Source organism: Balaenoptera physalus, assembly GCF_965194825.1.
Source record: "Balaenoptera physalus genome assembly, chromosome: 6".
Lineage (NCBI taxonomy): Eukaryota > Metazoa > Chordata > Mammalia > Artiodactyla > Balaenopteridae > Balaenoptera > Balaenoptera physalus.
In genome coordinates, this window is record NC_138885.1 from 65,343,182 (window position 1) to 65,360,125 (window position 16,944).

General features: G+C 40.9%; 1 protein-coding gene across 3 annotated transcripts in view; it reads right to left on the minus strand.

Annotated features, from left to right (window-relative positions):
- Positions 1-858: 858 nt before the first annotated feature.
- SLC25A12 (solute carrier family 25 member 12) overlaps positions 859-16,944 on the minus strand; it is a 182,709-nt gene continuing 166,623 nt past the window's right edge. For all 3 annotated transcript variants that reach the window (XM_082465390.1, XM_082465388.1, XM_082465389.1), the window contains 5 exons: positions 7,708-7,848; positions 5,740-5,878; positions 3,017-3,175; positions 2,813-2,903; positions 859-1,498 (listed from right to left, as the gene is read on the minus strand). In XM_082465390.1, the coding sequence (XP_082321516.1) occupies positions 1,300-1,498; positions 2,813-2,903; positions 3,017-3,175; positions 5,740-5,878; positions 7,708-7,848 (729 nt within the window). In that variant the 3' untranslated portion in view covers positions 859-1,299. The remainder of the gene's footprint in view (positions 1,499-2,812; positions 2,904-3,016; positions 3,176-5,739; positions 5,879-7,707; positions 7,849-16,944) is intronic.

Sequence of the window (16,944 nt, forward strand, 5' to 3'; positions counted from 1 at the left end):
CTGGCAATAGCAATAATGTTTTCCCGAAGCACTTTGCTAAAGTAAATAAATTCTGATGCTATACATCAAATCACAGCCAGAGCAAAGTGTTGATGTGGCTGTCAAGATGCATGTTTAGATCTAAAGGGTGTAATCACACCCTTGGTGAGTGACTTTTGGAATAAGTTTGTATTTGGATTCATAATGAAGAGCCTAGACCCCACCAAATTATGAGACAGAGCTTTTCTCTTTCTTCTGCACTCCTCTCACTCCACCACAGCCCTTTCCAAATCAAACGATTTCCTATAAAAGTGGAAAAGAGGGAAACCTGATCATTAGTTATTGGGAATCGGTAGTGAATCAAAATAAAAAGTACTACCGGTACCTTTATGAAGGAAAATCCAACTCCATGCATACATCTTGGTGTGCATTTTATTTTTGACTGGAATCATATCCATATGAATGAAAATTGCCAAAGTATTCTTTACTCTTTTGCAAGCTAGGCCCTTGCCTTGCTGTGTCAGAGGAAGGTAAAACTAAGCCAGTAATGCTGGAGACATCCCTGTTTCCATATGCACACTGACAGGAGAGGAGCTGTCTAGGAAGTGCCTTTTGATTGATGAACAGAGGAGAATCTATACACACGTGAAGTATAAATGGAAACATATCAGCACACACACAAGTCATTAACCTGGTCCTCCGGCATCCGCTGGCATGCATCTGTTCCAAAGGGTCTCTTCTTCAATGGTCTCAGCACTTTGCCTCATTATGCCTCTTATCAGCAAATACCTTTTTATTCCAGAATGGAGAACAAGCTAGGAATTAAATACATCCAATACTGAATGCTTTATTTCCATAAGTCACCAATAAGAGAATGAATTTAATTTTAATACATTTATTTTTGTATGATTCTTAATAAAGCACTTTCAAAACATTCTGTACATCTCAAGCCACTCAGAACTGCATTACATTCTATAAATGTGATTTGTCGGGATGAGGTGCCAAGATGTCTCTGTACAAAGATGTACAATATGTACAGTCACTATAAGTGCAAGCTGTGCAAAGCAGTCTAGGACAGTAATTCATGCCAAGGCTTAGAAAACATTTCAACACATAAAACTAAAGATTCAAACTGCATTGTATTTTTTTTTTCCTGGGCAAATGATTAGTTTATAAACAAATATATGTATATGTCATATAGAAACAATAGTTTGACCCCTCAGCTCAGTCAGCACCATGCAGCTGACTGGATGCGTTACGGGGCTGCTCTCCTAGGCCTCTCTCTAGGGCGCCATTTTGCCGCACTCGATGGTTGTCTCATCACTGAGCTGCCGCCGCTACCTTTGGCTGAACCACAGCAACACTAGGAGGTTTAAATTTGGGGAGATAAAGGCCAAACTTGTTTTCGATGCCAGCAAAAGTGGCTGTGGCGAGTCTGTATCCGCCGATGTGGTCGGGATTGGCAGGAGGAAGGTCTGCGATGCGCGACTTAGGTGTTGGTTCTGAGCCAGAGGGTTTGCTGTTGATAGGGAAAGCCAATGGTTAGTGGGCTCGAGACTGATAAAGATGGAAAACTACTGAACACTTTCAATCTGACCCACGTGCCTCAAAGAAGAGTGTCTGTCCAATGAGTTCCTTGTCATTTATGCTGCGTTACTCATTATTTATAGCTACTTTGAAAGCAACACATTCACATATTTGATTAAGAAGAGAAATGGCCTCAATTTCATATACATATATAGATCCACAGAAAAGAGACCAGAAAAAAATACACTCAAATATTACCACTCTGGGAAGTAGGAATAAGGATGATTTTCTCTTTTCTATTTTTCTGTTTTCCCAATTTGTTTACACTAAGCATAAATTAATCATAGAAAATTTACATCTTTCTTTTATTTTGACATAATTTTAAAAGCTAACTTTTTAGGTAATCGACTCACGAAGGTTATTACTAAAATTACTTAGAGAGAAATAGATATAATTCTTACTTTTCCAGGATGTAAAAGTATAGAAAAGCCTGGAATTGTGAGATTGCTGTTCTTACTTTCTTCGTGTTAAGTCCCTCTACTTCTTGGTTCAACAGCTAATTCCCTACTTGGCTTCTGAGCGGGAAAGGGGTTCACAGGTTTATGAGGCAAAGACTCAGATACAGAATTTGATCTTCTGCTGAAAAGCTGGTAATTGCTTCCTTTGGGTACAACCTTCGCCAGCAAATTCAAGTGATTCCTCTTGTCCACAGCACAAGCTTCAAGTACTAAGCTTCAAAAGGCCCAATTTCTGGCCTAAATGTCACCAGTGATTTTGTCCATGGGCATAACCTCTCTTTGAACTTTTTTTTTTTGTTTTTTTGCAGTAAATCAGTTCTAAGAATGTCTATACCTATCTAATAATAAATTATGGTGAATAATGAAATCTTGGGGGAGTGAAAGGGCTTGACTGAGTCTTAGAAAGTTTACAAAAGTGTAACTAATACAAATTTTTATTACTTCTGGAGAAAAGGCCATATATAATAAAATCCAAATAAGGAGCTAAAATCCATGAAGCTCAGTATCTGCTTATGCTTAGAAGACAATTATTCACATTACATTTTAATTTGCTGCCTCCCTAAACTTTCCCCAAGTAGCTGCTTAATACTTGTACAACATCACCCTGCCAAGGTCTTACTCCTCCAACACGGAAGCTTCTCAAGTCCACTGTCTGTTTTAAATGTGTTGGTCCTGCAGGATCCTCTGTCCTGTCAGTTTCTGTTCCAAAACTGCCTTAGGAGGCTGAACAAAGACCTGTTTGGGGTTTTGGTGCTTTCTTTATAAGGGAGTTGAAAAGCTGCACTTACAGGCCTCCAAAATCAATGTAAAACCACCGCTGGAGAAGTTCATAGGTGACCAAAGTAACACCAAACTGGGGAGAGGATCGAAACACTCGAGCTGAAAGAGAAAGATTGGGGCAGTTAACAGCAGGATGACTATGGCAAAGACAACCAGTGAGTAATGGGAGCAGGACCCCAATGCCAGCCTTTCCACATGGCCCCAGCCCCTACCTGCGGTCCCTTTCCAAAATGCAGAGGGCCCTTCTTCCCGGAGTATCTTCCTGAAACAGTCGATGACACCACTGTAGGTCGTTTGGCCAGCACGGGCGGCCACCTGCAGTCTTGTCTTGATGACATCAGCAGGGGTCACCAGAGAAGCAGCAGGCACACCTTTCAGGAGAAAGGCACATTTAATTCATCCAAAGTACCTTAACAAAGGATAGACATACTGCTAAAACTAACAATACAATTAGCAGCTTTAACTGGAAGCTTCTTAAATAGATACCTGGGCGCTAATGGAAAAAGGATCTATAAGCCTATTAGCTGCTTCAATGGGGTCAGGGCAAAGCTCTTTTTTTTTCTTTCTGAATTAGGAAAATCACTCTATATTGCATGATCCTGAAGAACTGTGAGAGGAAAAAATGCAGCAATATTACTAGGACAATCCCCAAGTGTTCTCCTTTAGGTTTCAATTATTTTACCTCCTTTCTTTTCTTAAATAAGATACAGTATTTTCATGTATAATAGAAAAAATGAGGATAATGCCAATTTAATGAGCTGCTAAATATATCTGATACCAAGATGTAGTGTCTTTTGCTGATTCCTGTCACCTTACTGTGCAAGGTGAATATCAACACTCATATATCCACTCACCCGTTTGAGGGGCTAACTTGAGAGTTGACTGTGCCCCTTTCAGACATGCTTACATGACAGAAGTCATTACAACTGAAGCAGAGGAGGCCAGGCAAGCAGTTAAGGAACGTAAGGGAACTGATCATCAAAAGGCCTTGTCATCCGTCCCCTGTGCCCCAGCTCCCCGGGGCCATGTTAAGATTCATCAGCAGCAGGACACACGAGATGGATTTCACAACCACACCTTTCACTTATAAAACAAAACAGGGAACAAAGGAGCAACATAATCTTCCTCAGGGGGAAGAAATTCAATTTGGCCTCAATATCACCGAATGGTCACTAGGCAGATGGAGCCGGCGACTCTGGGGGGCAGGGTTTCTGTTAGAGACGATGCAAACATCCCCCCCCCCCAGAGCCCTCTACATTGTTCAGACAGAACTAGGTAAACTGCCGCCTTTGGAATGTTTTGAATTCTGAATGCTCTCAGTGCCTGGCAGCAAAGCTTTACAGGTAAAAATTAGAACAATTCATCTCTCATTCTGAAAACTGACATCGAATGTCTGTGGGCAAGAAGCTGGTGCTGACAGCTCCATGAAAATGTTTACTTGGTTCCATCAACCACTGGCAAAACGCCTGTCCATGATTAGACTGTTCTTTGCTGCTGCCTGGACAGCAGAGAGAAAAGACTGGGGGGAAGATTTGCTGGCCCTCACTTAAAATGGGGAGGCTTTGGTGAACACCCAAAAGGAACTGGATGAACACTCGGTGCCAAGACTGAGCAGGCAGCTTTACTGGCTTTCAAATTATAACTGCAAGTGACTGCCCCAAATAAGGGCTCAAGGCTCCCTGGGAGAGTTTCTTGATCATCACAAGTCATTCCCTATCATCGTGGATGAGAAGAGTAACATGCCCACCCGACACCCCTGGAAGCAAGGGCTCCTGCCACACACCACACTCCAGGGAGTGCTCGGGCTATCCTGCTGTGCTTAGCCAGCAAACCAGAGGAGAAGGTACCCAGTGAGCCACACAGCAGTGCCAGGAGCCAAGCGGTAAGAGCCACCCTAAGCATCTGGGGACAGCCCTGGGTTTGTGTTCATTCACCTTGCCCGTTTCTCTCCCTGACCAGCTGTAACGGGGAGCAAACATGCGCCCTTTCCTTCTTCTGTCACATCTGAGGGCTGGTGCAATAAAGGACGCCTGGTCCTCCCCTTCTATCCCGAGTCAGCTCCCTCACAGCTCAAGAGGAAGGCTGGAGCATGAGATCAGGAGGAAGCATCTTAGTACCTTCCTGCACTTGTTAGGCTCCTCTTTCAGATGGAATCTCTTCTGTGCTTAATCTGGTATCTTAGACCAGATGAAGATTTTCATTCGTTCCGTTAACATTTACTGAGTTCCTATTATTACTATGTTGGCCACGCAGGGAAGGCAAGGATGAACAGAATGAAACCCCTGCCCTCAAGGAGCTTCCAGTCCAGTACAGAGGGTAAAACTTATGCAAACAACCATTAATAAAAGACAAAAAGTGTTAAGGGACAGAGAAGAGATGCCAACGGAGTGCAGGGTGGTGTGCTGGGGACGTACGGCTCACTTTGGTCTGATGAGGACGATGGCAGAAGGAACAGGAACAGCTTCCTGAAGCAAACTCAATTTTGAGCCAAATCGTGTTGATTCCAATATACAGAATTAGGAAGTGAGAGCATGCTTAGACCTGTGCGTCAGGATGAGGTACAACAAAGCAACTGATTTGATGAAGAATTTTTCCATCTTAACGCTTAGCTTGGCTGCACCCAAGGTTTCAGGGGCAGAGGAGGCTAAGAAACATGTTACTGATGAAAGCCCAATTGAGATGGGCAGAGCTAATTTGGCTCTGAGTTGCTAAGCTGCATTAAGCTGTTTATCCACATTATGCAAATGTAATTAACTCTCATCAGAATTACAGCACACCTCGCAAAGGAGAAAAAGCGATCATATTTAAACTAAGTCAGATACAAACAATAACCTTTCCAGAAATAAAGGGGGAAAGCACATACAGATTCTGTACTTAAAGAGAATGTAGGGGGAGGCAGGGGCCTCTTCTGGTTTAAAAAAAAAATTGTAGTTACCTGCCATGGCTCCAGCTGCAAGGAGATATATACCTCCCACATGTCCGTTTTCATCAGCCAGAAGTAGTTTGCAGTGAGCATAAACAGGAAAATAGATTGCAGAGAAGGGAATGTCTCGGAGGAAGCACGCTTTGGCACCCTGTCACACAGTGAGGAAACAGTGCAAAACAGTTGTGTAAACAAGGTGTGAATGCCCACGAGGGATCCAGGGTGACAAGCCTGAGATGTCGCTCAAACAGCATTGGGACTGATGTGGAAGGGAAACGGGAGAACCAGCCGGGCACAGGGAAATAGAGACATGGCTCAAAGTTTGAGACGCACTGGTGGACCCAGGAGTCCTAGAGTTAGTTAACTGGGTAATGATGGTATTCTGACAACTAAGAATTTTCTGGCGTTTCCAGTATAGATTCAGATTTTAAGGTTAATAAAAATTCAGTGCTCAAATCTCTAGGCTGCTTGTTCTGTTTGGCTTTGGTGAGTGCCAGGGGGAGGGGGTGTGGGTGGGAACAGACTTAGAAACCCAATATTAATAGCCTGATTTCAAAGCAACCAGCAAAGGCAGCCCCAAAAACTAACAAATTACCAATTCAACCCACCTCAGCTTTGAGTCCCTGAAGTATCAGGTAAGAAGCTATGGACAGGAGCAGTGGAAAAGGAAAGTGACTAGTTTAGGGAAGGGGAAAAAGAAACCACCAATCCTCCCTCCTCATTCCCCACGTCCTTAAATAGCAGAGGACGGGGGAAACCCAGACAAAATATTTGAGCAGGAAATTTCCCTGGGAGTAGAAATCCAGCCAGGGACAGCTTGCCTCAGTGACTGGGGTTGCAATGAACACCTTCCTCAACCCCACTATTCTACTCCCCAGGCTTTAGCTAGCCGGGCAAAAACTCCGTCTTTGGTACTTGTGTCCCCGATGGCTCTGTTTTTAAAAGACAAACTCAAACATTACAAAAAAAATTCCTGGGACTCTCTGAAAGATGATACAGAGAGAAACAACTTTAGTAAAATCAGCTCTCAAAGGGAATTCCAAAAAGGCTGGAAATTGGGGGTGGAGGGGAAGGAGTATGTACAAAACTCTCTCAGGACAGGCATCATTGGTTTCCTGGTCTCCTAAGAGCCTTGTAGCTGTGTGATTCTAATCTAGAGAATTTCTAATTTCCAATTTGTAGCTACAGAAGCCAATTTACACACTTCTACTGTGATGGATCTATAAATAAATCAGATGCTGTGGAAACACAGTTGTCTATAAAAGCTAAATTTACGTATGCCCCCTTTATACCAGGCAAAAGAATAGAAAGAAATATTCTTCCTTGTTTAAGAAAAATAATAGCTTCTGCTCCATTACATCTGATCTATAATGATGGGAGTACGTACACCTGTGGGGAAGGAATCTGTTGACTGGCATTTTGCTAAAGCACAGTACACTCTGGTTTTGTTTTGTTTTGTGTTTTTAAATGGAATTCATTATTGACAGATCCCACCACTTAACTTCTTAAAGACCTGAATCCTACCAAACTCTACTACTGTTTCACTGTGGTCAAATTATTAAGACAAAGAGAAGTTCCTACTGGGAAGATAACAATAGAGATAACTCAGACTCAAAATAAACGTAAGACTATTTTGAAGTCCTAAACCAGCCCAAAAAGAACACCAAAGAAACTTCCCAAACCCACCGTCAAATAAAAGGCTGTGAGCCTGCAGCCAGCGGGTCTGCAGGGCTGGCATCCCTGCTGGCAGCTTCATAAAGGCCTGAAGATGACAACAGGAGAGCGTGTTTGTATATCCCACTGCCTCTAATAGAAGTGTCCTGGTTTTTCCTTTTTGTTTGATTTTCTACTCCAGGGACTACCCTGCTGGACAAGATTGCTTTTCCATTTGGCGGGGCAGAAGTCTGGTTCCACATTTTTTCACATTTCTATTGAGTACATTACAACCTCTCTACTGAGATAACAAGGGAATCTACCCACCTTATACAGACCAAAGAGTCCCAGGTCCCGGAGCACATTCAGGGCACTGACCCTGGGTCCTGTGGTGATCTCTCCAGCTACCTGCAGGCGAATCTTGACTATCTCCAGAGGGTTAGTAAAGATGACCTGAGAGCCACCAGCCTGCAGGCAAGAAAGGAGAGATAGAGCAGATTTCCAAATCAGCCCCACCAGAAGTACAGGCAAGAAAAATCCGGAGACGCCTCCACATTGTACCACTTTACGCTTCCCTCTTCACGCGGGAATGAGAGTCCGATGCTTTGGCCTATGCGGGAGGGGCTCACAGGGATGGCCCGAAACTCTGTCTCAAGCTTTGTTTCTATTTGAAATGTCAGGAGTGTTTCCCAGAGCAGTCTTTCCAGGGTTAACCCAGCCATATGCAAAATGGCAAAACTAATAAACTCATTTGGAAAACAAAAGTGAAGCCAGATGTGGCAGCACGAGAGCCAATGAAAGGGAAAGAGATGGTAGAAGATTGATTGGTATCTTTTACCAAGCTGGAGCTAAAACTCGGATCTACAACAGTTTCTTTCCTCTTCTTAGCAAGCGTTCTCCTTAGCTCAGCCACCTGCTTCTGCTTCACTGGACTGCAGAGCAATCAACACAGAGGTGTTTCTGCCCCACAGAGGTGCCTTAAGTCAAAGGGGAAAAGTCTCCTCCGGTTCAAATTCTAAAATGTACTATCCTGAACAAAACTCTGAGACAGATCTACAACTACACCCACACAAAAGAAGATAATTTGGAAGGACAATTGCAGTATCATTTCAAGACCAAACCAGAAACACTGTTCAAAGACAGAGCTGGGAAATGGAACATCTAGTTACCATGAGAACGAGAGGGCAAATCAAAGCCACACTCCACACTCTCTAGCGGTGGGTGACTGATAGAGATATTTGAATTTGGCTAATGAAAGTGTATTTGCACCTGAAATCTGTTAACTAGTCGGGGAGGGGGGTGGGAAATGTTTAACAAAACTGCTACCAACTCCTTTTTTGGTTTCTGTGAGAAAGAAAAAAAGTGTTTATGTGTATGTGTGTACATATGGATATATAAAAATAAATAAAAATTTAAAAACATAAATATATATACATCTCCATTCATGAAGTGAAAAAAATCTCATTTGCACATCTTCATCTCAAGTGTAGCTGTTTACATTATATAATCAGAACCACATTCGTATAATCATATTACATTATATAATCATAACTTCACTGTAATAGCATGTCACATGTGAAACAGGAAACGGGTACCTCACTGGTGATCCTAACTCCACAGGTATGGGTGGACTACAAACAACACCCATAGAACTCACGAGCAGGGGCTTCCCTGGTGGCGCAGTGGTTGGGAATCCGCCTGCCAATGCAGGGGACACGGGTTCAAGCCCTGGTCCGGGAGGATCCCACATGCCGCGGAGCAACTGAGCCCGTGCGCCACAACTACTGAGCCTGCGCTCTAGAGCTTGCGAGCCACAACTACTGAGCCCGCGTGTCACAACTACTGAAGCCCACGCGCCTAGAGCCCGTGCCCCACAACAAGAGAAGCCACCGCAATGAGAAGCCTGTGCACCGCAACAAAGAGCAGCCCGCGCTCACCGCAACCAGAGAAAGCCCATGTGCGGCAATGAAAACCCAACGCAGCCAAAAATAAATAAAATAAATTTATAAAAATTAAAACAAAAAGCTATAAAAAAAAAAATACTCACGAGCAACATTCAATGCCACTTCAGTACTCTACCTTCACCCACATTCCCGTTCATTTTTTCTAAAACCCACAGCCCTCCCAGACCCCCTTTTCCAAGGGGGAGCAACAAGTCCCAGCCCATTCTCCTAACTGGCCAGGGGCTATAAACCAACTAAATACTCCTGTTCCAATCCTCATCCCTTATTCCTATCAACATCCACAACTGCCAACACTGACACAAGATTCCTTTCCTCTTTGTGAGACACTTACTGTCTTGGATTCCTCAGGGCCCTAATCCTCTTTTTGTCCATCAAGCACAGAGGGTGCAGCAATTTGCTGTCTCTCTGTGGACTTCCTGCGACTCCCAACTCGACACAATCCAGACCACTGGCACACAGGCCCCTGAATGACGACTGACCCAATTTTACATGTTGGTTTGCCTGTGCTTCTCTCTCTTTTAATCTAGGGCACTGTCGGCAGGAGGAAGTATTTCAATGTTTCAATCGAAGCAAACAATACTTTCAAAAGGATTGCTGGGTGAAAAATTATGTCAAAATGATAATCCAAGTAATTGCTCCCGGTAGCTAGCATTAAAGACCAAACCAATCGAAAAAGTTTACTACTTCCCTGAAATCTCTTGTTTAAATAATTGTTGCAAAGGCTATCTTTGGGAAAATGCGCTTTATGTTCTAAACTAAAGCAGATTAAATTAAAAAAAGAAACAATTTTTATTATAATCCCCCAAATTTGCCACCACCAGATGATGTCAACCCCTGGGCGTGACTCATTAAACATGGATGTTATGTTTAAATAAATACAAAGTTCTTTCATGTTTTTAACCATTAGTAAATTATAACATCCTGCAGAGCAGGAATACTCCAACTAGCACTCCCCCCAGCCACAGCTCCCTCTTCCTCCTCCCTCTCTCACAGACTCTTTTGGAAATAACTGCCAGTTTACTGAGGTTTGTATTTCTTTAACAATTCTTCAAATTTCTTTCTACGGGTACATGTAATAGGCTTTCAATTAAAACAGTACAACTAAAAGAAGGAAACACAAACACATTAACCATTGCATGCTTTGAAGATCTGTTACCCAGCACATTTACTAAGTCCCAGCAACGCACTGGAAACAACCACAAAACTAAACATATATATATATATGAAATATGACAAATAAGTGTGTAAACAATGAAACAATGACAGTATGATCAAGGCACACACTGTGAGTTTATTTCACACCTATGCATGTACTCTACTATGATTGAAGGAGAAAATTTCTACCAATTTCATAGTCTGTATATGCTTTTAAAATTAATAATCATTTTTAAGAACTTTATGATAGGGGCTTCCCTGGTGGCGCAACGGTTGAGAATCTGCCTGCCAATGCAGGGGACATGGGTTCGAGCCCTGGTCTGGGAAGATCCCACATGCCGCGGAGCAACTAGGCCTGTGAGCCACAACTACTGAGCCTGAGCATCTGGAGCCTGTGCTCCACAACGAGAGAGGCTGCGATAGTGAGAGGCCCGTGCACCGCGATGAAGAGTGGCCCCCGCTTGCCACAACTAGAGAAAGCCCTCACACAGAAACGAAGACCCAACACAGCCAAAAATAAAAATAAATAAAATAAAATAAAAATGGTACTAGAAATTAATAGGCATTAAAAAAAAAAAAGGAACTTTATGATAGACCTAGGAATATGTAGACAAATACTATTCCAGATGAAATGGAACAAGACCCCGTGGGGCACTCCTAGGTACAAATCCTTTCTGGGTCCCCTGTTTCTAGTTTGTAGGAAATAGGCTTCATTCAGCCTCCTTGACCTTCCCTTAGTTCCAAAGGGCAGATTCAAACAGTTGCTTTTCAGGGAAGGGAGGGAACACAGAAACAAAGCAGGAGCAGTCAAGAAACAATAGTGCAGCCATGGGGCAGGGTCCTGGTGCCTCCTCAAGGAATATACGTAACAAAATACCTTTGAGTTCTTCTGCAGGAACTAAGGTCCCTACCCAGGTGGAGGATGGTAACTTCAGGTTGAGCACAGGATTCCTGGAACACTGCCTGGTTACCTCACCACCAAACAATCAGAAGAAAGGTACACAGTGGAAGATGAGGAAGACTCTGACCCCCTCCCCAAATGATTCTCCCTTTAAAAACTTTCATGGTTGAGCAGAATCTTTGAAGTTGGTTTTTGGACAGGAGTCCGCCTTCTGCCCAGACTGCTGGCCTCCTAAGGCAACCTTTCCTTTTCCAACCAACACTTGCCTCTCAAGTACTGGCTTTCAAGAGGCGAGCAGCTGAATCTGAATTCAGTAACAGAAACACTGAGTAATAAAGACTGCTATCTAATTTGTCTAAAACTTTGGATATTTTATAACACTTGAAGGAAAACATACAAGGCAAATACAGACTGTCCTTTTTTAAACACTGAGGTTAACCACTCTCATACATATTAAACTGGGAACAGGGGGCAGGGGGAATAAGATCTGCAATTAATTCAATCACTCTGGTAAGGAACGTAGTGACAAAGAACGAGGATTATGATGTTATCACATCCTTAACTTTTTCCCCTCTGAGAAACAAACACACCAGGAAAATATCATTTCTCCTCTATATTAAGATGCTACTGATTGTAAGTGATATCATGAATTTAATAACAGTTTTCCACAGGGAAAAAACTAAATATAATCACTGAATATACAGAATTTCAGAAATGTTAAATTGTGAAATAAAAATATAGTAACTTTTCAATAAAAAAATTACCTGTATTTTTACAAATATGCTAATGTTTGCTATTTTAAAAAGCAATAAAATTAAACAGAAAAAAAATTTTAAATGTCCATAAGTAAACAGTTAAGTAGAAATAATTATATGCTCTTAATCAGGCAATAAGATTAGGTAATAAAATCATGCCAAGTGTCATAAACAGAACATAAAGTATTAGGTACCCATTGATTACAAATATATCAAAATTTACCTAAGTTTATCAAAACCAGAATAGCTTAGAGATGAAAACATTGGTTGCTCCCCTGGAAGGAGAAATAAATAGCTAGGAGAAAGAATTTGCAAAGCATATGCTATTATATCTTTTGAATTCTGAATCATATGAATGTATTAACTGTTCAAAAACAAAAAACAACCCCCCCACGAGCACCACAAATAAGAAACAGAACTGGCCTTAGAAACAATGGCTCTTTTTACAGAGTAGGTCCTCTTTCACACATTCTTCCCCATGGTAAACTTGGTAATTCATACACTTTAAATGAATTTTTAAAAACTAGTTAGCACTAGTTATCTGTGGATCCAAAACTTTTAAAAGGCTTATCAACATACACATATATGAACATCAAAAAAATCTAACCAATTAAAGCTAGTGATCTGAAATAACAGACACCAAGATAAATAAAATTTCAGGTTAAAGCATGATGATACGCAACTATGACATAAATATATATGGACGTTTAATGTGTGTGCATATGTATGTGTGTTCACGTAAGTATGCAAGCATAAAGTTGAGACCACACTGGTTCCTGGGGATGGGAGTTGGAGAAACTATTTCCAAACAGCTCTTTACAGAGATGTGCAAGCTCAGCTTGCCAAGGAAGACATGGCTTAGGGAGCTGGTTAGCTACCAACTGTGGCTCCCACGATTAGTAAATGCACCAACTAACAAGTGGACCTCTTGCTGCACCTATACGGGCATGGGTATGGGTGTGTGTGTGTGCCCATGTGCACATATAGGCCAAAGACAGAAGAGTAGAAAGATTCCAGGTTTGGAAGGCTGTTGACCTATATGGTCGTTAACTTTGTAACCTTAGATAGGTCATAAGCTTTCCATTCCTTGGTTTTCTAATATGACAACAGAGATTCCAACAACCTCACGGAGTTCTTGTGCACTAACCTAAGGTGAGAGCGCTACGCAGATTGAAAGCAAGATACCAAGGGAAGGGATTTGTTCTCCAGGAGGTATGTTCATACAGGGCTATGAAAACACCTGCAGCATAATGGGGTTACATCAGTCCTCTGGTGAGCAATAAATACATTTTGAGTTTTATGACTTATCCATTCAGAAGTATCTACTCCCTGAAAGAGGTAATGCGATCAGTCAGGTAAGTGCTCTGGCTAAGTTTAACAACATAAAAACCAGAGAGATGATTAGAAAATACATGTAGGTCAGTCCCTTTAGACTTTTAAACTTTCTGCTTTGTTGACTCAGAAAGACATTAAATTTTTTCCCACTTAGGTTTATGAATGTGTCTAAGAAACTCCACATCATCTTTTTCTTTTATAAAACCGACACAGAGACTATTAAGATAATTAATAGGCAAGTCACAGCCTGGGAAAAATATTCATAACACATACACCTGACAAAGGACTGTATCCATGATTTATAAAGAACTCCTACAAATCAATAACAAAATATGAATAACCTAATAAAAATAGGCAGAAGACTGGAACAGATACTTCACTGAAAAAGATGTAAAAAGCCAATAAACACATGAAAGGATGCTCAATATCTTTAGGCATCAGGGAAATGCAAATTAAAACCACAGCAAGATATCACTTCACACCAAGCAGAATGACTAAAACAAAAAGACTAAAAATATCAAACATTGTTGAGGATGTGGAGTAACTGGAATATTTGTACACTGCTGATGAGACTGTAGAATGGTCCACCCACTTCAAAGAACCAACGGACAGTTTCTTTTAAATTGAACATACATCTACCCTAGTCTACTCTTAGTCACCCAAGAAAAATGAAAACATATGTTGACAAAAATACTTGTACAAGAATGTTTATAACAACCTTATTTATAATAGATAAAAACTGGAAACAACCCAAATGTCCATCAATAGAAGAATGGACAAGCAAATTGTAGTTAATTCATACCATGGAATAATGCTCAGTAAAATTAAAAACAAACAAACAAACAAAACCAATACTGATACCCACACAATAACAAGGATGACTCTTGAAAACACTGTTAAGCTAGAGAGGCAGACCGTAAAAGAATGCATTTCATGCGAGTCTGTTGATATGAAATCCAAGAAGAAACAAAACTGTTGACAGAAATCAGAACAGTGGCTGCCTGGGGGAGGGGAGGAATGATTGACTGGAAAGAGGCATGAATTAATTTTCTGGGGTGAAATGTTCTTTATCTCACTCTTGAGTGGTGATTTCATGGGTGTATACAATTGTTAAAACTCATTAAGCTGACAGCTAAGTTTTTTTAATACACTAATTATACCTAATAACATATATATGTATATATATTCAGATATATGCTAAATTTCTATGATATATATCTATGTAATATTTTAAAAAAAGAAAGAAAAGCCACTACAAAGTTGAATGGGCTCATCTAGATTTATTTTGACACATGGAGAAGGCCTTGATTTGATTCCCTAAGACAGCATTATAGAACAAAAGGAGTTGGTCTTTTCTTTAAAATCAAAATATTTGGGAGTACATGAAAACTGCAGCATATATTAGCTGTGTGATTTGGGGTGAGAGTTAGCTGAGCTTCTGTTTCTCATCTACCCATTTTATAGGAGATGGTAATAGTGCATGTTAAAGTAATTGGAAAAATTCTAAGTTGATAACAAAGTATTGATATTATTCCTGTACACAACAGATATCATAATTAAACACTCAATTATATATATATATTTTTTAATAAATTTATTTATTTTCATTTATTATTTTTGGCTGTGTTGGGTCTTTGTGGCTACCCACGGGCTTTCTCTAGTTGCGGCGAGCAGGGACTACTCTTCGTTGCGGTGCACGGGCTTCTCATTGCGGTGGCTTCTCTTGTTGCGGAGCACGGGCTCTAGAGCACGTGGGGTTCAGTAGATGCAGCTCGTGGGCTCTAGAGCACAGGCTCAGTAGTTGTGGCACACGGGCTTAGTTGCTCCACGGCATGTGGGATCTTCCCGGACCAGGACTCGAACCCATTTCCCCTGCATTGGCAGGCAGATTCTTAACCACTGCGCCACTAGGGAAGCCCTAAACACTCAATTATATTTATGTCTGATATGGACATGTAATATATGTATGTGTAACATATATGTATACATTTATACATATATAAAGGGAGACTTTCTAATAGAAAAATGAAAACATATGGCCTGATAAGAATGGCTTAACTATGAGAACAATGAGAAAAATTATTTGAAACCTACTGTTACATATACATTACTCATAAGCATCCATAACAGATATTTACTGAGTAACTGTATCCACATGCATACACTCTTATCCCATCCCCACCTAAAGAAGGGTGGAGAAATTATTCAATCTAAAGTTCGAGTTATAGATACAAAAACAACAAAAAAACGTATCACATCTAAATCATAAATTCTGAACTATTAAGTCTTTTTTGAGAAGATTTTAATACAGATATAAAATAAGTTTGGTTAATGCTCCCAATGAAGATTTAAAATTTGAAAACGCACACTCTGTTTATAATTCTCTGTTTATAATCCCAAAGGTTATATCTATTTCCAAAGTGAGAAGCTCTACTGTGATTTTCTGCTGCCCTTAGAAAGTGAGAGCTGCTTGCATTTCTAATCGGGAAGTCAGAGCCAACAAAAATTCCATCTGGTTTAAAAAATAATGTGCATCATATGGTCACCTTATCTATGATAAAGGAGGAAAGAATATACAATGGAGAAAAGACAGCCTCTTCAGTAAGTGGTGCCAGGAAAACTGGACAGCTCCATGTAAAAGAATGAAATTAGAACACTCCCTAATACCATACACAAAAATAAACTCAAAATGGATTAAAGACCTAAATGTAAGGCCAGACACTATAAAACTCTTAGAGGAAAACACAGGCAGAACACTCTATGACATACATCACAGCAAGATCCTTTTTGACCCACCTCCTAGAGAAATGGAAATAAAAACAAAAATAAACAAATGGGACCTAATGAAACTGAAAAGCTTTTGCACAGCAAAGGAAACCATAAACAAGACAAAAAGACAACCCTCAGAGTGGGAGAAAATATTTGCAAACCAAGCAACTGACAAAGGATTAATCCCCAAAATTTACAAGCAGCTCATGCAGCTCAATATCAAAAAAACAAACAACCGAATCCAAAAATGGGCAGAAGACCTAAATAGACATTTCTCCAAAGAAGACATACAGGTTGCCAACAAACACGTGAAAGGTTGCTCAACATCACTAATCATTAGAGAAATGCAAAACAAAACCACAATGAGGTATCACCTCACACCAGTCAGAATGGCCATCATCAAAAAATCTACAAACAATAAATGCTGGAGAGGGTGTCGGGAAAAGGGCACCCTCTTGCACTGTTGGTGGGAATGTAAACTGATACAGCCGCTATGGAGAACAGTATGAAGGTTCCTTAAAAAACTAAAAATAGAACTACCATATGACCCAGCAATCCCACTACTGGGTATATACCCTGAGAAAACCATAATTCAAAAAGAGACATGTACCACAATGTTCACTGCAGCACTATTTACAATAGCCAGGACATGGAAGCATCCTAAGTGTCCATCGACAGATGAATG